The sequence below is a fragment of the Zonotrichia leucophrys genome, chromosome 5 (genome assembly GCF_028769735.1).
Source record: "Zonotrichia leucophrys gambelii isolate GWCS_2022_RI chromosome 5, RI_Zleu_2.0, whole genome shotgun sequence".
Lineage (NCBI taxonomy): Eukaryota > Metazoa > Chordata > Aves > Passeriformes > Passerellidae > Zonotrichia > Zonotrichia leucophrys.
Genome location: NC_088175.1, coordinates 44,415,150 through 44,439,408, shown reverse-complemented (window position 1 = coordinate 44,439,408; position 24,259 = coordinate 44,415,150). Strand labels below are relative to the sequence as shown.

At 36.7% G+C, this 24,259-nt stretch overlaps 1 protein-coding gene across 6 annotated transcripts in view; it reads right to left on the bottom strand.

Moving 5' to 3' along the window:
* Nucleotides 1-24,259, bottom strand: part of SOX6 (SRY-box transcription factor 6) — a 364,152-nt gene that overhangs the window by 216,891 nt on the left and 123,002 nt on the right. For 5 of the 6 annotated variants that reach the window (XM_064714999.1, XM_064715000.1, XM_064714998.1 and 2 more), the window contains one exon: nucleotides 11,221-11,470. In XM_064714999.1, the coding sequence (XP_064571069.1) occupies nucleotides 11,221-11,466 (246 nt within the window). In that variant the 5' untranslated portion in view covers nucleotides 11,467-11,470. The remainder of the gene's footprint in view (nucleotides 1-11,220; nucleotides 11,471-24,259) is intronic. The other variant, XM_064714996.1, reaches the window with a different exon arrangement.

Here is a 24,259-nt window from a genome sequence, read left to right as displayed (position 1 = left end):
TTGCTACTGCAGCATTCAGCTTCTTGAAAATGAAGTAAATGTAGTAAATTTAGCAAGGATTTTAATTTCCATGATGGACCTTATAACCTTTTGCAGACCACTTGTCGTGGCACGTCAGGCTTGTCCCAGCACCTCACCCACTGCAAGACCAAAAGTGCAACTATCACATACATCAGATGCAGACCTGGCTATCAAAAATTAATTTGCATTGACAATCATGAGCAGCAGACAGAGACCCTCCTAATATATCCAGGTGTCCTCTGCAAAGTCTAGTGGATTGTGTGTGCTGTCTGAAACAAGAGGGATATCACCTCTGCAAATGGTTTCTTGGTCCTCTTGCTCTAATGCATAAAGCACTTTCCCTAGAAAGTCTGGAGCTCAGATGGAAAAGGACCACCATGCTTCCTAAATTAGAACAAGTCCATGAATTCATGGTTAGGAAAAGAGAACTTGGTCCTTTTGAGCATGAATGTGGAACAATTCAATAAAAACACATCTCTTATCCTTAATGAGTTTTTTGATGCCACCTTTTACAGAATGAGGAATTCCCTCTTTGTTTGATCTGAAGAGAGAAAAGAGAGGATGCTAGTTAGGGTTTTTTTCATGTATTTTCCAAGATCATGGAAGAGGAAGTAAATACAAGTAAAGTACCTAGCCAAGATCAACCCAAATGTTTACACTTTGCAAAATCCAAATGAGAAATCCATCAGCACCGATGAAAATTTTCTATGCAAGTCAACTTTTCTCAGCATCACAGATTAAAATAAGAAAATTAATAATTAAATACGACTAATGTGAATATCCATTTAATGCATGTGGACACAATCTGGTGCCCAAATTGATCCAGTAGCTCCATAATACACTAGACAAGGGACATATCACTGGATTCTCAAGTTTAAGATTCGTGTATTTGTGTAAAAATGGTACTTTAAGTCTAAACTTGAAATAATGTCTTCAACACATGACATTTCCCTTTGAAAGGTACACTTTTCATGGTGTGCTACTCTCACTGATTTCACTGATTTCCAGTCAAGGTGGGAGGAAATATGGAAAATACAATCAGATAAATAGCAAACATTTAGTCTAGGGATAAAATGTTTAACAGAGGGCATGCTTCTTCAGGATCCCACTCTGGTTTTGTTGGATTTATAAAACTACTCTCCCACTTACACAACAATACTGGATAATTGTAGAACTGTTTATGCCTGTGGCAGAACGCATAAAGGGACTGCACAGGGATAACACTCGGGTCCACAACACCAATTAGATAGGCCTATTCCAAAACATTTTTGGTCCTCTAAAAAAATTGGTCAAAACACATTATAAAACTTTTCTGTTAAGAGCCAAAGGTTAGATCATAACATAAAAAATTAAGAAAAAAGTACAATAAATAGAGAATGCACAAAATACAGAAAACCCAAAGTAACAAGGTATGGACACTAAAACCCTATGGATGACTCATTCAGGGATAGATAGCCTCTGCATGAAATCATACTTGACTTTTAATAAAACCTCCACCTTTATTGCATGTCAATTGGAAAACAACATGAAGAGCTCCAGCACAACATGGGAAAAGCTTTCCTAGGTCTATCCTTGGACTTTTTCATGCTGGAGGGACAATATACTTTAACCAACCTCAAATTTTCTTGGAATGTTTGTGGTCAACAACATTTTCCTTAGTCTTACCAGCTTTCCAGGCTGCCTGGTGTAAACAAGTGACCTGTTGGCCACTTCTTTTAGAGTTGCTGTGAATGGCTCAAGCTTTGGGAATGGCAGGAACAATTCTGAATAATTACAAACAACTTGGCAAAAATAAAAACAGGGACTCTGTGACTACACACATGGTATTTTCTTCACACACCACAGTAATTCCTTTAAAACTGTTACATTAAGATAATATGTAAAGATAGTTCAGCAGGCCTCTTACTCTGAGAAAATTAATTTATAGCAAGTGCATTCACTAAATTTCACAAGTTACATGGGTTATATTCTTCAGAAAGATAGCTGATGGTTTCTGTATAAAGAAAGGAAAAGCCTTATAGGCTCTTAGATGTTTCCACTGAAAAGGGATTGAGCAAATAATAATAATTTTCTTGTTAGTGTAAAAAATTTTTCTTTTGTATTTAGATTGAAAAAGTTTAAGTAGCTCATTTTCCATCGGTGCTCCCACTGGTTTTAACAGGATAAATGAGAGTACTGCTGAAAATGACAAAAATAAAGGTATTGATGGCTGACCCAGTATTTTTTATATTATATTGGGAAGCCAATATCTATAGAAATACCTGCAAGCTGAATCATGAGCCAACTTGGCCACCTTCTCTGAAGTCTTTTCACTTCCAAAATAGAGCAATCAGACACAAAATTACAGCTCTATTGGTGAGAGATTACAGGCTAAAAAGACAATTCAGTACTCTTTCTCCTTCCTCCAAATAGCCAAGGTACAAAATACAAGGAGCTGTATTTGGGGGCTGAGATGCAACATCTCAGTTTAGGGACACCACAATCATGGATGGAAATATGGCTTGGGAAAAGATCTCTGTTTGGTGTCCTCCTAAGGGTTAAGGACAGACCCACAGCCTGGTGAGCTGGATTCTCTTGTCAGGAGTCTTAAACAGGGGGAAGTGCGCAGGGCTGCGGATTTCAATGGCAGCATTTACGTTTCACGTCGGGAGGGGGGATCCTCTGGAGCTCTCAGAAGGTGAGAAAAGAGGAAACCTTGTGAAATGAAACTGAGGGCTGCACGAAATCAAGGTCACAGTGTTAGTTAGCAATTTGATAATAACTGTGATCAACTTTGATTGAAAGTTGACGACTGCAATCCCACTTAATAGCCAGAGAGAAAACTGTTTCTGTAAGAGTTCAACTGAAATCACAGGATGAATGGCCAAGAAGTAGAAAGCAAATATTACTAACATAAAATGTGTTAGCTGAATTGCTTATTTCCATGTGGATGAGGCTTTTCTGTTATAAAGGGATATTTATCTGTCTCTGCATTGAATGGGACACATGTAAACACCCCAGGAAAGTTGGATATCCAGAGTGGTTTTGATTCCAAGTACTAGAGGCATGCTGGCACTTGGAACTAGTCTGGAGTTAACATATAATGAAAGCAAATGTTTACAAAATCATTTCCAATCACTACATTAAATATGGTTTCCCATTTTGAGGAATTTAATTAAATAGAATTAAAATAAATTAAAAATCTAAGTGATCATTTCCAATTCTCATCTGATTAAGAAAAAAACACAAAAGTTTTATTAAGAAAGATTTATTTAAATCCAAGGCTTGAGAATGACTGCTATGAGCTATTGAGAGAACATAATTTGTTAAGTCTCAGCAAATTATGCTAGTGGGAGGGCAAATGGCAAGTAATGGAATAAAGCTTCAAGTCTTTTACTCAGCATTTACTCTGATAAAACTTATACTGACTTCACTGTTGAAGTATAGGCTGAACACAATCTCTAAAGGGTTTGTATTCCATCTTTTATACACATCTAAAAAACTCAAGAAGAATCAACAAAACAGTAAGCTCTAAGCCAAGAAATACTATGTTAAATTGAGAATTTTAAAAAAAAAATTAAAAAGGAAAATAACTTTAGATCAAAGGTTTGAAAATGAGCTGTCATAATAATCAAGCACATATAATCTAAGTATGGTCTTATAAAGAGGCCACTGCAAAATCAGCTGTCTGTTTGGAAGGCATGGGCAGGGACATTTTGTCTTATGTAAAATATATTATATTTTATATTATACTGCTTAACTGCAACAATCCCTTCCTGCTCAGGTGTTGGAGCAAACCAACATTGGGTACACAGATTTCAGAAGGTTACAATTTTTCAGCTTTGTGATTCAAAACCTTCTCTTTACAAACGAGCAGCAATTTGAAACACGTTGACAGGCACTTTGTTCCATTCCACAACAGAAAAACACCCCAAAATTTTTAAATACAATGACAGATCAGTTCTATATGGCAGTCAACTCACCCACAAATGATACTCAAACTCATGTGCTTTTGTAAGAGTTAGATGCTAAGGATTTCCTTAATTATCCAAATACCATCTGTCCTAACTCCCTGTGTTTACATTTGGAAATAAATCACAACAATATTGCGACTTTATGCCCTGCACTTTGGTTAAACGCTCTTATTAAGGAAAAAGTAATGGACAAGCATTTACAAAATTATTATTTAGACTTACATTTTCATCTAAACTGAAACTAAAGAAGCATTGTGATCAGTCCCAGCTGATCAGCATTGTTTACCTCTTGGGTAAATAAAGACACGTATTTTGTGATGCATGCTTATCAGAAGTTGCCAAATAAAACAAGGATTGTGTGGCTTGGATATTCCAGACCACTTTGTATATATCCAACTTGTCCCTATTAGGTCATATTAATTGTCCAGCTTATAAGTAGATCTATTGTAAATATAAAAATAAAATTTGTCTTTATGTTCTTAGCAATATCGAATGCACATGAAAATCCTCCTCTGTATATAGTTACATGACATGTAGTTCATGCTTTATGTCCCCCTTTCAGCTTTTGCAGAGGAATGCATGCAGGAAACCAGCCTGCTGCATAGAGTACTTGTATTTCTTTAAGGTAAACACTGATGAAACATTTGGAAGATTGAAATAAAAACAAGAAATTTATGAGACATAAAGGTATCACATAAAATTGCCATGAATTACAATAACATTGGCTGAATCCCAGAACAGATAATCCTTATAAACATGCAGGAATGTTGTAAACTGTATATGAATGTCAGTGATACAGTACATTAGGAGATTCATATTACACTTGGTGCTGTGTAAGTCTCAGTCCCTAGGTTTTTCATGGCCTCAAAGATTAAAATAAATATATGTAGTATCTTTCCTTCCTCCATGAAGATATTTTATGTACACAGTTTTATTATGCTGAACAAAGATACCAAAGTCTGTTTTTTCTTGAGCTGTCAAAGTACAAAAGAAATGCAAAAAGTCCTTGCACAGATGTAGTAAAGTGCTGGATTTTATCTTTTGGCAGGTGCTCAATATGCAGCCCACATAATCACATGTTAATGACTGGAGTGTGTTAATCAGCATGCATACCTGATTCCTTTTTGCCCAAGGAAAAAAAAAATTAACAATTTAGAACGTGTTAATGCTTCTACTTTTGAAAAAATTCATGTCAATATACAGAAGTGAATTAAAAAGTTTTCAGAAATTGCTTCATAAAAATAGGAAATGTTAAAATAGGAGAAAGGAATAAAATTACTACAAATTTAGATGAACATAAACCACAAGTCTTTTGCGAAGAACTCAGGTGATGATTAATTCTGTTTAAATACAGTTCACCCTAGAATATAGGGAAAGGTTTAAAATAGACTGTGCATTTGGAAAAGAAAAATTATACAATGTCAAAATGAAAATAAAACAAAGAAAACGAGCATGCCAACAAGAACAATTATTTGATTCTTCTTCAAATAAAGTTCAATTTTATATTTCACCACCTCCAATAAACACATTATCCCTCACACTTCTAGGCAAGTTTTTTTTGTTTTTAATATGAAATGTTAACATCTTTTTATGCTAAAGATAATAAAACAAAATCCTTGATATTTCAAACCTTTAGACATTTGCTTAACATTATAGCTGCTGGTAGTGCTAATAAAGTAAAGTTAAGCACATACCTGAATGCCTTCTGAATCAGAACAACATGCTTAAAAAATAATTAATTCTATCTTTTCTGCAATATATTTCTCATAGATGTTTATTTTATGGAAATATAAAATACCATATCCTCAGCTTTTACACACCCTTTAATTTCAGCCAAAACTTCGCACCCATGCAATTATGTATGTAGGTATTTATCTCTTTAGTTAGATAAAAATTCTAATGCACTACCTGGCATGCAGAAATAATATCACAAGCAGAGTAGAATTGCTTTCGATGATCACAAAACTCAGATTTGTACATGTAAATAACAGCTGCATGAGCAATTTAGCAGAAACAGAATTGCCAGAGTTTAGGGCATTTATGTTTGATGCATTTTATATGTTCATATTCAGCCCATAAAGGAACCAAAAATAAAATTTCAAAACATGTAATTGTATCTATAACTTTCAAGAATTTGAAGCCATGAATTTATATAACAACAAATTCACAGTGTTTAGCATGTGTAAATGTTTTTCAATGATCTTCCCTAAACACCTGAGTTTATTTTCCTTAAAGGGAAGAACCTTCAACATGAGAAGTTAATAACATGGAGCAGGAGGTGAAGGGGGAGCAACAGGATTGTGCCCGTTTTATGTAGAGACAAAAGCACCAAAATATTAAGAGCTTTAGGATACTGCCTATTTCTGCCTTTCTGATGGCAGTAGCTTTGTTAAAGCTATATAAAGTAAAATGCGATACTCGGTGATTTAAAATTATTTTTAAATGAACAAATACATGTGATATGAAAAGATCTTCAATTTCTCTGCTGCTTACATAAATCTGCTCTCACTACTGCTGAGATGCACATGCAGCCACAGTAGAAAGGTAGGAAGCCTTTCACTCCTTTGGCAAGAAGTCAACAAAAGATAGAGTCTTGACGTAATTATGAAATATCTGTCAATGCTGCCATTTGAGATAAAATCCAATGAAATACAGCTAGTTTCTAAATCCAAGGGATCTCTGAATGATGTTACAAAATGTACAGGGAAACACAGCGTATATTTGGAGACAATTAATTTAATTTGTGTGTGTGTGTGTGTGTTTGGTGTCCCTCGGTCCCAGGGAAATAACACCCATCGTTGAGACTGGGTTTGCTGCAGGGGTTCCCTGTGAGAGTCCCTGCCATCCAAATAACAGCAGAGCAAAAGAGATGTGCCTGCCCTCATCCAGAGCAGGCACGCACTGCCTCACCAACTCCCACTGCCAGCTGCCCTGGGGTCATGGGCAGGGGGAAACAAAAGGCTCCAGTGACCACCTCCAAGTGATCCCCACAGTGCCTGTGAGCTCCTCACAAACCCTGTTACACCAGGACTGGGGGTGGGAAGAGAACTCACCTCTCTGTGGGTTATCTACTGTTGGGAGCAGAAGAGAAATTGTGCATTTTGGACAAAGGGTCCAAATTTCTTTAGATTAAAGCTGCTAAAATTTATTGTTCATAAGCCCCAAGTCCAGTCTTAACAGTATGGGAATGCACCACCCCATTCCTCAAAGAAGGTAGAGTCACTTTTCCATCTAAATTTGTATTTTCTTGTTGTCCCTGCTTTCTCCTGATACTTCACAGCAAAAATAAAAAAAAATCTTTGTAATTTACCTCATGGACTGTGTGGGACTCTGTATGAAGATGGGGGCCATTCCTGGTTCCCCAGTGAGCAAACATATTAATATTTTACATTTCTTTGCATGCTGGCCACTAAATATATTACTGGGATACAACAACTCAATTACTAATAAATTTATCAAAATTAAATATTTTTGGCCTTTCCCACTCAACCTCTCTGTTGCCTTATCAGAGACAGATTTTGGATGTAGCCTAAAAATTTGACTATTTTCTTGCCTACTTCTCACTGTCTCACTGGACAAGGCACAACACTTTCACCATTATCTCAGTACCACTTTGCCCTCTTCCCTACAGTTTACCACAACTAATAGATATGGCCTTAGTCTGAAATAGGTTTCATTTTCTAGTAGGGCTACAATCAGCAATAAATACCCAGAGATCCAGGTGTTTTTACACTAAGTTGCAGTTAGAAAGATAAGTATAATCTTTTCAGCTCAGTAACATGAATTTACAGAAATCTTTGGGTTGCTTTATCTTCCCCCCACTGTAATATCAAATTGGCTGGTGAAATGATACTGGCAGTATAAGTCATTACAGGTCTGACGTTACAGTTGTTTCACATTGCTGAATCTGTCAAATGAAAAGGGAGCACAAAGGGAATTTCCAAATGCAGCTGCTATTTCCCATTTGTTAAATCCTTTTATTACACCATATAAGTACACAGCTGGGAAATACTATAGAGTAGGAGTTAAAACAAAATATTTTGGCTTCCAGACATTCAGAATACACAAAGGACTCAGTGGAAAGCAATGCCTGATATCAAAAGGGAGTGAAAGTTTGAAAACATTTCTAGCCAGTGTGGTTTTTTTCTGATAATGAACAATGTAGTTTAAAGGTATCTTACATTACAGAAAGTGCTGCATGCCATAAATGTTGGGTAAAAATGCAATTTTTTTCACTGAAGTTGCCCTCCTACAGTATCTTTTCTAAACTTGAGATCTGTACAGCCCTCATAGCAAATTATGATGCATACTGTGTGCTCTTTCAAATTCCAGTGAACTCCTTAGTAGTTTTAAGGACAGAAAGGATGCAGGATTGTGCTCTTAATTAGATACCAGATAAAAGAGAAATTTTTCCTCCCCATATGTCGACACAGCATTCTTTGAATTTACTATCTTTTAGGCAGACAACACACATTATTGATGCATTTTAATGACAGCACTACTGTCTTTACTTTCAAAGTAAATGCTATGAACAGGTGCTTCTTCAAATCTGCTTCTAAAGGATCCGTCTGGGAAAGGTCAGAAAGTGCTTACCTTCTGGGAATTTGGGTTTATTAAGTAAAAAAGTGGCCACTGCCACAGCACCTATCTCAGAATTGCCCAACCCACCTTCTGGAATCTGTCTTTCTGGAAAGAAATGTCTCTCCTCCCTCTAAGGAGTATGAACATGTTTTCATCAGGATAGTTGCAGGCCTCTCTAAATTCTTTCTTAACAATATAAATGCCTGCTTGACTGAGATACTTCAGAGAAACTCTCTGCAATGAATATAGGCTTAAATGTTTGCTCATAAAGAACATATTTAAGTGAGGGGGGGAAAATCATGAAAAATCGAACAAAGTACTTAAATGAGAGTCCCTCAAGGAGAAAAAAAAATTTCCCTGCGTCACTGTTGTGATCTCACAAGCTATCTAAGTCACCTAACTGTAAATACACTTGGACCTTGCTCTGTACATTTAGAGCTCTTTTAATTGCAACCAAAATACATGTCTTAGTCTTTACTGGTAGCCAAGCCTTGTAAATTAGACCCAGCTCTGAGCCGGGAAGAAAGAAAGATCCATTTGGTTTAGCTGAGAGCTTGTGAAATAAGTCTGACATATATCCACCTCCAGATTTAAGCCTAGGGACTTGTGGAAACTGCTAATGATTTTCAGGACATTCATCTACATGGAATATTTACTGGAAAAAGGAGATAGGAGAAGCAGAGTGCTAAGTCCCTCAAGCAAAGTTTATGCACCTGTTCTGAAACATGAGAGGCTGTGCAGTGATTCGTGCCTGTCCAGAGGTACAGCGGGTGTTGACATGACAGCGCAGCACGAGGAAAGGAAACAGAGATTGCTCTCTGCCACTGGGACTGCAAACCCCTCCAGAGCAATGTGAGCACAAATGATCACACTGTACAAGGGCCAACCATTTCACCTCACGCCAGGTCCAGGGAACAGGCTGAACCAAAAAAAAAAAAAAAGAAAAAAAAAATGCATGGAAGGACTGCTGGAATCTAGGAGTTCCTTTCTCTCTAGGACACAGAGTAATTTTATCTATGATACTGGTGTCCTAATATCAAAATTCCAAGAGTGCACCTGCCTCTCTGAATGAATGGAGAAGTAGCTGATGAATTCACAGATTAATTTTTTCCATCAACAAACTGGATCAGTCCTTTCTAGTCTGCATGCAGCTTGTCCTCCTGATAACACTGAAGTTTCAATTATTCTAATGCCCTTATTGCATAACTTGGGCAAAAGACTGAATATCAGTCCAAAATTCTGAATATAAGCCATAAATGCAACTTAAAATCTACCTTTCCAAATCACTAATCTATAATCATTTTTCTTTATAGTGATTTTGCAGTGGGAGTTTTGTCTTCTTCATGCCAGTCACCCAAATGCCTAACAATATTTTAGGCCTGACAGAAAGTTCTGCACTGGGTTAAATTGTGCATTACAGATTAGATAGCATTTTTCTGGTTTGGTTTGATCTCCTAAATCAATTGGATTTTAGGAGAAAAAAACAACACTATATTAACAAAATAAAACTTATTGTAGTGCTATTATTTAACTAACTCCAGACATGATAGTGTGCACAAAGAACTCTGGTATCTCTGTTGAGAGAATGCATTAGAATTATTGTATCTAGTCAAATTTGAAATGAAGCCATTATTGTTAGTGATACTAAAAAAAATCTGCAATTGTGCTTAACATCATTACAATCTGCTGATTTGTACAGGAAAAAAAAAGATTTGCTGAAAAAAAAAATCTGATCATAGATATTTAATATAAATTGAGAAATTTTATGAAAATGCAAATTATTCTTTTAAGCTAACTGTCTGAATTTAAGGTTTTTGAAAGCCACTTTCCAGAGAGTCTGGAATTATGATGTTCTAAATTTACAGAACACCTGGCTTCTCCACATACCTTAATTCTGTTTCTGAGAAACACATGCAAGGAAAATAAATTGACTAAGATGCTCTGCCCATTCAGCCTTGATTTAGCCTGCCCATTTATTGCAGAGTTTTGGGATTCAGAGACAGAGCTACAACCATTAAATAAATTATATTTAGGCTGCTGAAGAGAATAGAGATAATAATTCTGATCATTTCCAACATCACCTGTGTATAAGTGGTGATCTAGCTACTCATAAATACCTTTCCCCTCCACAAAAAGTTGTAATTTCCTAAAAGCAAAGTAGGATGTTTGTGTCACCTAAAATGCCAGTTTCTTTTGTGTCACCTAAAATGCCAGTTTCTTTGTTGCTGTGTAAAGATGTAATATTCTAGATTTGGTAGGTCCTATTTCTGAAAGATAAGTAAAAAAAATTCATTAAAGTTTCTTCCTTCAGCACAACACTTTGCAGATGACAAACAGTTGTGAGCTACATCCTCCTGTCAGAAATTAATGCTTGGATATATGAGCTAGAAAGGTTATGACATAAATCAAGGTATGAATGAAAACATGATAAATAGATGCATTTCCTTTCAGAAGGTGAACTCATCAAATGACCTCATTCAAACAGACCTGTATACTTAAGTAAATTATACAATTGTAATTTACAATTACACCATACGATGTTGATCTACTGCCGACGCTTTAGCATTCAAAAAGCTTCACACCTGCACCCGCCTTCCCAAAGGGCAGCGAGCCGTCTCTCACAGCGCCAAATTTGGAAAGGCCCCGTGGGGATGGCCAAACTCACCATTCTGTGTTGGGCTGAGATGACTCCGTCCCACTCGGGGTCCTGCTGGATGGTGGTGACCAGGGTCGCGGGGAGCTCCTCGCCGTGAGGTTTGTTGTGCATGACATTGTGCAGAGGCAGATGAGGGGCCGCGTGCTGCTCGCTGTTGCCAACCTCCTCCTTGTCTCGTGGTGCTAAGTCCTGGGTCATTGTTTCCTCCCCATCAGCTGCACATGCAAATGGAGAGGTAGCCTGCTTGGAAGACATTCTTCTGCGAGACAAGAGAAGGAGACAAAGAGAAAACATTGGTGCTCAGTGACAAAAAAAAAAAAAAAAAAAAAAAAAAAAAATATCAAGCTCAGAACAGTCCTTTAAGTGCATCACACCTGCCTAGAACAGTAACAAATTAATTACCTGCAGTCAACAAAAGTATTCTAAAAAGCACAGGCTTGGGGATCTGGACCCAAAACGCTGAGGAAAAGTACTCCTTGATGCCAAGACAAGGTCAGGATTAAGTTATATGGCATCATTCTATACATTTAAACTTGTCAAAAAATATAATTTTCTCCAGCCATAAGAAAATAGTGGTATTTTCATGCTGATTCTGTATGAGTTGAAGTCTTTAAACTCTTACTCCCATGAGCAACCTGAAGCTTACAAGCAAGCCTTTAAAGGAGAGAGCTCATCTTGCTTACCTGACCTCATTCCTTGCAAGCAGAAGATGCTTTTTACATATATGAGAATAAATTTTAAATCCATTTCAAATTCTGCTAAATGAGTCCTTTTGCTGTTTGTTTAAAGCTGTACTGCTTTTAGACAGTTTAAAATTTTGCCCAGTTTTACCTTTCAGAAAGTGTTTAGAGAAGCTTATGTGAAAAGTATTCTAAACCTAAAAGGTTTGTTAAATGGATGGGTAATACCTTAGTAACATTTTACATTTCAAACTAAAAACATAAAATAATTACGTTTCTTTTCATATTAGACACGAAGTACAGGATATAGCTCAACAAAATACTTTGAATTACTCAAAAGTGCAATGAATAAATGCACTGATTTATGTTAAATGTCTTTTCCTAATAATGGCCTCTTACTACCATCTCATATGCAAACACAGCTTTCGCCACAGTTTCTGCACTTAGATGAAAATATTACTGACTTCAACTCAAAATCTGAAAACACTGTCATTTAAAATTTCTAGTAAGATTAACTGCAACTGTTAAAACAATCATTAATAAACCTGAAAAGGGACAGCTAAAATATATTAGTTATTTTCCCAGGTCTTAGTAACTCCAGAATATCCTTGACACCGAAACTGCTGAGAAACTAAGGAATAAGATCTTCACCTTAATTGCTTTTTAACAATAATTGATTTCATACCATTTCTTTAAAAATGCACAAATCAGTTAACATAGGAAACCACATGAGCATTTTTCAAATTAGCAAATCATTAACTTGCTAGTACTGTTTCTACAGACAAATAAATACTGATTAAAGGGTCTGGAAATCTGAGACTAACAGTTAAATTTACAAATCTGTCACATGCTTTCATGAATATTACAGTGAAGGAAATATCAAGTGCAAAGAAAAATAATTAAGTTAATTCCAATTTAAACAGTAGTTTTTATGTAGCAGCCTGTGTTTCACATAGGATTTAACAGCTAATGCTAAATTTCTCACAATTAATGAGGGAGTTCAGATTTAGTATCCTACAGTGAAAAAAAATTAATATAGGATCAACTAATCTAATTATGTACAGTTCAATATGAAAGTATTACAAGCTTTGAAGTGCTCTGAAACATATTAAAACACTGATACCTATTTAGAAAAACTATTCTAAATAGAGATAATCCTGCCTCTTAAACTCGATACTGGTGGGGGAAAAAAAGGTTTGTGTTTTCTTTAGGGAAGCCTAAGTGTAAGTGGGAGTCTGACATGAGTGTTGCCAATAAGCAGAACCGAGGAATTTAAACCGTGCATTGCATTCTTCCTATGCTAAAGAATTTGTGTTGATGCTACAGAGAACATGCCAAGAGTTCAGCAACCGGCATTATCGTGTGCACTTCAAAAGGTTCTGGCTCATAATTGCTGTGATCCAAGATAAAATAAAAGGTTGCTTTCCCTTTTCTCATTAAAGTAGTCACGTTAATGCAATCACTCACATGAAAATATAAGTCATGCTTTGCGTAATCTGAAAACCCGACATGAAAACCGAAAGTCACAATAAAGGTTTTTCCTTTCTTTCACCTTCTCAACAGATCTCATTCCTGTTTCATACTGAACGAGCTTCTGTGTAAAGCAAGAGCTATGGCTGTTTCTTCACCATAAATTAATCATGACACAAAACTAGAAATGAAAATGTCTCTTAAGAATAATTTCAACTACAAACTGCACCAATGAATAATACTGCACAATACTAATTAAACACAACTCTGCAGCTGCAAAAATAGGCTGAATCTGTCCAAAGCTACGAGTTGGCTTTAAAGGCTGGTTTGTTAGGGACTGTTTTCTTAAGGAAGGCTGGGCCCTCAGTCTTAATCAGCCAATAAATTATTTCCTGCAATTACATTAAATAGAAAATTATCTTCAAATTGGGAATGTTAATTGAAAATCAAAATTCAGACTGAAGTTTAGAAATTACATGCTGAATATAATTAGTCTAGAAAGGCTTCACCTCTATTTCATAAACAGGCTTTTGGTGTTTCCCCAAGTGACCATTCAGCAAAGCTATCTACTGGTAATGCACTGTAAGGGAAGCATTTTTTTCCTTGACACGTACACTAATATACCTTCCTCCTATTCGTGATGATTTAAACACAATTCAATAAACATCTCCATTCAATTGCTGTGAAGATGATTATATAAAGGGACTTTGATTATATTAAAAAAAAATTATAAAAAGTCCCATTGACTAATAATCTCAAGCCATGCCCAGCAACTTTTTTCTGTACAAGAGAACAGACCAAGGGTAGGGTTCAAGTGCTTCCTAGCTCCACCTACCACTTCTCCCCACTGCTGCATAATGGACAGACACCTTCCATGCTGCACTTTAGTCAGTCACCTATAGTCCTGGAGCCTGGAAGGGAAGGCAGGCTCAGGCAGGCCTCCCAGGCACTTGCTTTTCTCATGGCATAATTTTTAGGGGTGTGTTTCACTTCTATTTTCTCCAAAGCTTTGTTAAAACAACTAGATTTAACGGTAACTTTTTGGTTGTTAGATTAAAAACATTGAGTTTACAGGGACAAAGGTGTAGGGACCTGTTAGATTAAGCCCTCCGCATGCTTTTGCCAGCACAATCATTAACTCAGTGAATATATTTCATTTTTACATGGCTCTCTGATGGTGTCCAGTTATGCCTGGGTTTGCAATCAGGAAAGCAGAACAAATTTAAACTCTGCAGATGGGTGTTATCCAGCCATTTGGGAGAATTCTGAACACATGATTCCATCAGGTCAAAAGGCAGAGTTCAGTCAATAACTCCAAGGTCTCATTCAATTCCAGTGGAGAAGACTCTGGCCCAGTTGAGTAGTTTATGTTTATGATAAAATTAAGCTGTAGAGCAGCGTGTTGTGTTAAAATATTTCAATGTTAAAATATGAGCATGAATAGCAGTCAAATTTTAAGCCATAACAACTTCCCAATTTTATATTTAAGATATTCAAAATGCATTTGCTAAAATCCCTGCTGAGAGGAGAAAAAAAAAATCAATATTCATAATAAATAAGGCTTGTAAAACGTATCAGAAATTTACTAATTTCCATTATAATTTATTTTATTTTTTTCTGCTATTATCAATTAAACTCACTGGAATGATTTTTATTTTTTTAAAAAAAAAAGTTTCTGATAAAAAATATCTCCCTAGTTATAACCCCTGCAAACAGGGGTTTATAATGGAAGTGCTGACACAACCCTAACTACAGCAGCGCAAATGGTGCCGCTATAATACACAAAATCAAGTTCTATTATTCTAAACTATCCTCGCTCGGGGGGTTTTCTTTACTGTGCTCCCAGACAAACTGCTGAAGCATGAAAAATTTAAATGCAATCAAGTGGGTCCAATTCTACTTTACTAGAACAAGTGTCTACAGTGGTACAATCTTAAAAGAAGATGCAACAGATTTGTTTGGTGCTTTTCTTTCTTTTTTCTTTTTTAGCTGTTTATTTATAATACTGTGCAGTGGAGATAAAATAAGAGAGGAAATTACACTCACATTATATCAGTATATTGATTACACAGCACACAATCAGAAAGAAAACTACATTGTGAAATTGTTGCTTTGGTTAAATTGACAGATTAGCTGAACACAGCAATCACTAAAAGGTGGAAAATATATCTAATGGGTATGAGAAAAGGTTGAAAAAGGCCCTAATTAACTGAAGTCCTATCACCTACTGGATTCTGAGAATTAAAAATATCTTAATCCATATTTTCCAACTCCAGAATAAATTCTACCTCATTTTGAATTTGAGACATAAACAAAATGTGATAATTTATCAAAAGGTCAGTAAACCTAAAGGATTGGACCCCAACTTCAGTCAGCCTCAGGTAGAAAAGCTAAAATTGAACTGCTACAGGTTTTTTTACCTACAAAAACCTAAACACAATCCCAAACAGCTTCACTTGCTATAAATATGACCTGATTTTTTATTTGAAACCAGAGAAGAGATTCTCTCTGCCCTAAAGAAGACAGCCAGTCAGATTGACAAAACGTTGTTTTTTCTTTTTTCCTACATCCAATGTGTTACACCTTTCTAAATGCAAATGTTAATACTTTTTTTTTTGTCTAAGGTTTTCCTCAAATTCTTCAAAAATTCATATCCTCTTTTTTAGAAACAATTAGCTGTTAGTCCCTACATGAAAGGCTTCCAAAGCCTGAAAAATCTTCCATCCTTGTTGACTTCTCAAATGATTAAATGTTGCAGTAGAAATTAAGGCAAGACGTGGAGTTTCAGCTGCCAGACATTTCAGAATCAAGCCACGAAGTACAACAACAGATAACAACAATGCAATGGCCCAGACACTGCTCCAAAAACATATAAACTGAGCATTAACAACAGATATATGACAAAGCAGACTTATAGTTGGCTGGGGACTCTCGCTTCTGCTCTGCTCCACCCTCACAAAGCATTCATAAACCTAAAGGCATGTCTACACTGCAGCCACATAAATGACTGCTTTGTAATGCTCAGATATCCAAACTAATTTTAAACAAGCTTGCTTCTGATAGCTCTCCAACTACAGTAGCGTGGTGCTCAGATAGACTAATTCATCCTGCTTTAGTGACTGCAGCAGAGACATAACCCAGGTCCACAGCTCCAACAGTAGATTGGAATCAGATTAGATTAGAAATATATTCGCTTACAGAGCTTTTATGAACAGTCTCCATTCCTTTTCCCCAAAGTGCCAGATTAAAGTACTTGAGTGCATGATTAACTGTAAGTATGCAAGCAGTCCACTAATTTCAAATTGGACTACTCAGTTTCAAAAAGTTAAGCACATGTCTAAGTGCTTTGGTGACTCCAGAACTAAATAAATTAAAAGAAACCATTTTTAGAAGTAGTCATAACCTTTTATGCATTTCCTTCTAAACTCTTATGCTAACCCGGTGTTCAGAATTAAAAATAAATTTAAAAATCATAAAGAAATCAGCCACAGCATCTTATACCTTCCCAAGTTTTAAAATGTGCATACTCCTCTCATAATTTTAAACATTGTCACAGGACCCTCCCTCACAAATCATCCCATAGCTTTGGGGTATATTAGATGCATTGTAGCTCAGATAGACTTTAAAAAAAATGTTTTGGCAATAGCCAAAATATTTTGCCCTGTAAAATAATGTTGTGTAGGCAGAACCCAGCAATGCAACTCACTGTAAAGCTAATGCTGTAATCTTGATGCCATCTTAGAATAAACAGCTATTTCCTAAAATTATGAAATCTTGTCTCTCTTTACAAAGAGAATTAGGAGCACAATTGAGCAGTTAGCAAAAGATTTTGCACTCCTGGGGCCCCACACCTCAACATAAATCCCTCTGCACAAAGCCCGAATAGCTCGAGAAGGCTGCAACGGGAGAGAATCTCTGTTTCTGTTCCTGGCTCTGAGTCACAGCAAGGCCTCAGGCCAATCAACTCAACTCCCTCAAGCTCTTCCTTGGCTTCATTTTGCAGGAATTCTACATGAATTAGTTACATATAGATCATAAACAGCACTGCAAGATTAGAGAGTTTATGGTAATCGCAGGAACCACCTTGGAAATAAAAGGGCGGGAGGGGGAGTGGAAGCAAATGTGATTCAAGAAATGACAGCTAAAATGTTAACTGAGCACCCAAATCTCTGGCTGAAATAAGCATCAAGCTAAGCAATACACCCACGGCTTCCAAGATACACACTCAGCTATTCTTGCATTTGTTTTTCCAATCCAGGCAAATTACCCTTCTGCTAATAGATACGAATCCAAATCACAAAGTTTGACTTCAGATTCAGACTTCCTCAAAGCTCAGAGGGAAGAACTTTTATGGTATTTCTTCCCCTTCGAAAAAAAAAAAAAATGAGGGGAAAAAACAACCAGCATCTTGGAATTTTTTTGAAAGTCATTTTCTTATGTTCTGCCATTAGAGTGACCTTCCCAGCCAGGAAGCCACGGTGAACTACTAGGAATAGTGAATGAGCTCTCAGAATGGACACACCAAAACAGCCTCACAACCCCTCTGGACTTTTCAGTGAAAATCCAAAATGTCTGTTTGGATTCACAAATGCCAAAATCACAATCTATCTTTTTAGCAATCTAAATACTCCATTCTCTTTATCCCCTACCAGAAGCTTTCACTGAAAATGCCTAAGGTGAACAAACCCACATTGAACACAGTAAAAGAGCAGTGAAAGAATAGTCACTTGGCACCTGGGATGTGCTCATCTTCAGACACAGTAGTTAATATTTTCTATAGTTTATATTTAGCTGACAATATTGCTGTCACATTATTTAAACAGCTTGAGACTGTTCTTTGGACTGGAGCTCATATGCCCTGGAATGCTTTGACTCATGAATTGTTTCTCCTGATAATGTTACATCACGTAACCACCTCTGTTTAATTGGTTGGTATTAGCTTCTCAGTGATGGCTGCTTTTAAAGTCCTATGACTGTGCCATGTGTCTCTGCATATCCAATTTCTTACTGTTGGAAAAAGAAAAAAAAAAAAAAAAAAGGCAGTACTGACTTCCAGCTATCTTTACCAATAATTATGGGAACAAGAGTGAGCGTGCCAAGAATTTATCCATCAGCAACTTATTAGGATTTGTTTTTCTAGGCAGCAAGTAAGAGAAAATACAATATAAATAAAAGCAATCCTTAACAATAAAATTAGAAAACAATGCTTGCTATAAATAAGCATCAATCCACATATTTTTATGGATGAGAATTACTTAATTGTTTATCTGAATGATTATATAAATGGTTTTGATAAATGATGCCTAAAAGCACTAAAATAAGAAAAACTTATTTTAGCATGTTTAGACTTTGAGACTTTACACAGAAGACTAAAATACTTTTTTTTTTCTCCCTTAAAAAGACAGTTAAGAAATTGTTCTAATAACTGAAAATCTTCCTGATCACACTTAGACCTGGTGGGCATAAGTTTCTGAAAGGTTCATTAAATCCTTTAAAGGCTGCGCTAGAAACATACTCCAATGGTAAGGTACAGTATTCTTATATTATTTCCTTCCTATGATAGATTTTCAGGAGTATCCTAAAATTCCATGTGATGAGTTAAACAGTTAATTTTTAATCCTGCAGGTGTGAAAGGTCACATGCCATCTCTCTGCATTTCAGAACCGAAATATCAATACAGCCAGACTTCTTTCCCCCCCTCCCATTTCCTACTCCCTCCTTTCCATATTTTTAGTTCTCAGCTCTAAGTCAAACCAAACAGCCCAGCAGACAGAGAAATGAAGTATCAGTTTCAGGCTCACCTGTAGCCTGTTGCGCTAAAGCACCAAATTAGAACCTCTTGTAACACAAAACAATGGCTCTGCAGCTCAGTTACAGATTTCTCCTTTTAATAAAAACCTTACACTACAAGCCTAAAAACATTTCTAGCAGGCAAAACATTTCTGATTCAGTAGAGGTTATGCAAGCATCAAAGCACTTAAATATAGGTGCCAAACCACATTGCCAGGAGCTCTTAGTATTGTGAAGTACTGTTACCTGACAGCTCAGTGAATATAAAATTGCTTGTTTCTCCAACTGAAGACAATCAAATTGTCACCTTCCATTGTAATAACACACAACTTGAGATCAGCAAAGTGCCAACACAATTACCAGGAAGAAACAAAATGTAACAAAAAATATCAGATCTAAAATTCTCTAAAGGGTAAACACTTCCATCTGGCTATTCACACACACACAAAAAAAGAAATATGAGAGATTCAGATGAGAGATTTTATTCTCACTATCAAATATCCTAGTTAATTTAGCAATAAGATTTATTTATAAAATAGGAAAAATGGCGAAAGGAGGTGATTCATGAAACACTAAAAATAAACACAGGTCAAAACTGTGCTGGGATTTTACTTGTGCACATTTAAAGTACTGCAAGGGTCAGCAGAGCTGCTGCTAGGGACGAGCATACATATCTGTATTGTTGTTATTATAAACTCATATATGTGAGGTTTCATAAAAATTAATTCTAACTGGCACACGGCGTACTTTGGCACAAGCTACACATGACGTGCCACTTTTATTTGTTTATTTAAATGACTTCACTCTAAGAACTGAAAATGAAGTTTGAACTGCAGTCTGCCTCAGAACTGGGACTTTCAGGATATTAAAAACTGAGGAAAACCTTTGAAGGAGGTAATCTGAATACATGAAAAATAGCAATTTTCACCATATATTTCTTGAGGTTATTCAGCAAGTGGCCTACATATTCAGGAGTGCAATTTGCATTTTGGTGATGCAGAGATCTAATAACTAGAAATTGTTTTATATCTACAGTAGCTCTGGGCATCCTATAAACTACAAAAGAGTGTCCTAGGTAGGATATGTACATGGGAAACTATTTTCATCTAGTTCACAGAAATGAAACAAAACTTAAACCCTTCTTGGAAAATTTGCACTGTAGGGTGATATAATGGATTATCTCTTCTGTGTGGACATTCTATTCACTACTAACACACACAAAGTTCCTGTGCATTTCTTGATGAAAATGCACATCACCTTCATGTACTCTTTAAGGTTTCCCCAGCTATGGGCAAGTTAGAAAAGAAGAGAAAAGAGCAGAGCCAAGACTCAGTCTTTGACATCAGCTTTTCTCTGAAGGACTATTAAGGAATGGCAGTAATGGTCAACAGTTTTTTTTCCACCCTGCACAGCTGCACTAGAGCCAGATATAATCCTAACCCTTTGCTAAAGCAGGTACAAGGACTACTTAAACACATTGTTGGCCTTGCAGAAAAGGATGAGATGCAGCTCCACATATCCAACCAGGAATTCCTGATGGTGCCTCATCCACAGGAGCTCAGGTGCAACACAGAAAAGCTGGATTTTCCAACTGCAGCCTGCTCCCAGGCTTTGGCCTTTGATGGTTGCTCTTGTGCACTGCACCCAGTCACAAAACACAGCACCAGCAGGAGCAGAGGAAGAAAGGAAGGTAGCAAAAACCCCAAAACTATTTTAAAGGCCCAAGTACTTTGATCAGATAAAACATAACTAGACACAAGGCCCATTTTTGTGCAACTTTGGGAAGTTCTGGTTTTTGTTCAGGGTCCTTACAATCAGGCTTTTCGAAGGCAGCATTGTGCACAATATTGCTTTGTTTTGGACTGAGGTCTATGCAATATGACCATTCCCTGTGTGCACAATGGGAACCCCAAAATGTGTTCATAGACCCCTGCAGGAGCCACCTCATTCACCAGAGAGCTGCAGCTACTACTGGGAAAAAGAAGCAGAAAAAGATCATATGCCTAGCTAAATCTACTCAGGAAACATTTGAGAAATACCCTTATTTGATGGGCAGTGTGGCCAAGAACAAGGGTGGTAACATCTCTCTTATTCCCCCCAAATTCTCCACTGCTTGCGCCGCTTTTCTTTTTATTTTAATTACCTTCACTACAAAAATATGAAGAAAAAAGATAAATAATTACAACACTCTAAGAAATCAAATAAAGTACAACAAAACATTTTCTCTTCTATTAATTAAGGTAATCAGCTGCTATTAAGTGCAAACAATTTAAAGTTCAATTTATTGAGACTTTGAACCTCCTATCCTTTCACCAGTTCCACAGGTGAAATATCTACCAATTTTAACTGACTTTAAAAAAAGCCTGAAATAATAAGACTTTTTTATTCCAAGTCTTAGCATGACATGTTTAACATCAAATATTGTAGCTGTTATTTAGTTTTAAAAATACATTGTTTAACACTAACCAGATTCCCAAATAAAGCTCTGTATTTTTAAGGAATTCACTGAGGTATCTAAGGACTAGGCACTAAAAAGAATCAGAGAACATTAAAAAGTAATCATCACAGGAGAAACTTACACCCCTTCACTATTCAGCTTGAAGAGTTCAAGCAGCAGCAGTCCCTGCATGCAGCACTCTGAAACTGCATCAGTTGCAAAGCAAACTACAAACTCTCCCTGTCTTTTGGTTTCAGTTCTGTAACGCACCACAAAAGTGTTAAAAAGAAATAATCTGCAGTAATTGACGACCCTCCACTATCCCACTTCCACAGAAAGTTACAGAATACAGCATCTGCTCTCTGAGAAGGAAACATGCATATCAAAATCAATCATAAGGGTAAAGGTGAAGAGTGCTCAGGCTTGGAATTGCTCCACATTTCTGAGTGTTCAAAGTTCAGTGTCAGTAATTTTAAATGTGTTAAAGAACATAATGAAAAACAAATATTGGAGTACAAAAGAAAACACAGGCCAGCACACAAACCAAAGGCTCAGATGAAGTTGTTTCCAAAAAATTAGCAAGTAAAAAGGCCAATGGTCTAAAATGCAGACTTTAAAATATTGTCAGTGATTTTAAATATTTTTTACTATTACCCTGCACATCCAGTTAGATCCCCTGCAAGTGATTTTAGCTAAAAGGCTGAGATATCCTTTTATAACTTGTGATGCAGCATGTTTACCATTGAAATATACAGTGCCTTATAGTGGTTTTCATCTCTGACCCATTTTTTCCTATATATTAAGGATAAAACACGCGATCTGCATTTGTAAGGGAGTCTTGTCTTTTCAAACAGTGTCACTTTTTTTTGCTCAGGGCTGTATTTTGTAACCGTTCCCCACTTATGTTTATTGGTAATAATTTATAATAGACAAGTGCATAATATGTGCAGACTATTACTTCAAAATTTAGATTTGAACAGTTTCATTTTCTCATGGACATTTGTGGAGGACTCTGTTAACAATTTCAAAGGCAGTGCCATACAGAACACGATACACACATTTCATACACACAGATTTGCAGGCAGGTTTAGTTGGTACAGCTATTCTCACTACCATGAACCATAAACGAGACAGTCCATTGCCTGTGGTTCTAACCCAAATATGTACAGAACTGAAAAGAAATGTATCTTTCAATCTAGGAATTATGACACAGAATCTCTACGGATTTTTGAGAATGGGTCGGATCCTCAGACGCTGTAAATCAGAGCAGTTGTACTGAGGTTAACTCAATCCTATTTATTCATCTAAAAATATATCCCTAACAACTTTTCTTGGCATGGAAGATTTATGTTGGGTCTTTTTGCAGTATGGAATTTCTGTGTTTTCCGTGAAAAACTGACAACCAAAATTAGCAGGAATCATATGACACTATAATATTCCTCCTAACACTCATCGCAGAGAAATGCAAAAAATAGTTAAGGTAGATTAGGAATAGTGTCAGACTGTATCCATTGCTCTCAGTATTTTTAAAGTGTATTCCTCTTGAGCTGATTCAAAATAACAAGACCTCTTCACTTACACAGACAAGCACTTTCAGAAAAAAACCCAAAAAAATTACTTCTCCGACTAGCATAAGAGCTTATAGCAGATCATAATTTGGGGAGGAATCAAACACAAACTACTGAAACAAAAATAATTTATGTTTTAATTCGAACATGAATTCTTAGGCTGCTACTTGGCAAAGCACTGCAGTCCAGCAGCTCCTGTGGAGCAAGGTCAGGAAAGAGATGGGGGTCATCCAAATACGTAAGACCCCCAAGCACAGCAGGCACAAACTCTCACTAATTATTTGAGGTCACTTCAGTGCCCAGCACACAACCACTCTGGCAGCCTCCCCATGGCATTAGCACCATGCAGAGCAGGGCTGAGGTGACAGGAGCAGGGCAGGTGCCCATCAGCCCATCAGGAGGCACACATTTGGGCAGACAAAAATAAAGTGTGAAAGGGGAGATAGCAAAGACCCTTCTGGTTTCTTTCTGCTGTATCATTTTTGGTCACTGAGGTTTTGGAAGCTGATTCAGGCAGGGAAAAGCCCTACCTGAGAAGAAACTGGAGCTCACAGAGAGGCAGAGGGCCACCCTAGAAAGAGGCAGGTTTGGGGTGAGCCCATTTTTTCAGCAGAGAGTCAATCTCCAAGGGAAGGAACCTCTACAAAGAGGTTCTTCTTACACTGAGACTGTACCCTGGTTGTTTTTTCATAGAAGGTAATGAAGCAGTCTAATATTTGGCAATCAGCACAACTTCTCATGTTCCAGAAATCTCAAAATATCTTCACCTTTACTAAGCAACTCTCTCAACACTCTCGCTTTTACAAAAGAAACTGAGACACAGAGTTTAATGAATTAACCCAAGGAAACAAAGAAAATCAAAAGTACACAGGAGTGGACTAACAGCCCTTTCCAGCTCCCTATGAAAGGCATAACTTGCAGCAAAAGATGAATCTCAAATCAGGCTCGTAATATGTTCACAGCCAAACAACCCTCTTCTCACTAGCAGACAAAGAAATCTTTCCTTACAATCATTTATTTCAAAGAATAGACGTGTAGAGTTGTATTTATTTCTGTGGCTTTGTCGTTATCAATTTACCATGCCATGTCACAAGTTGCAGTTT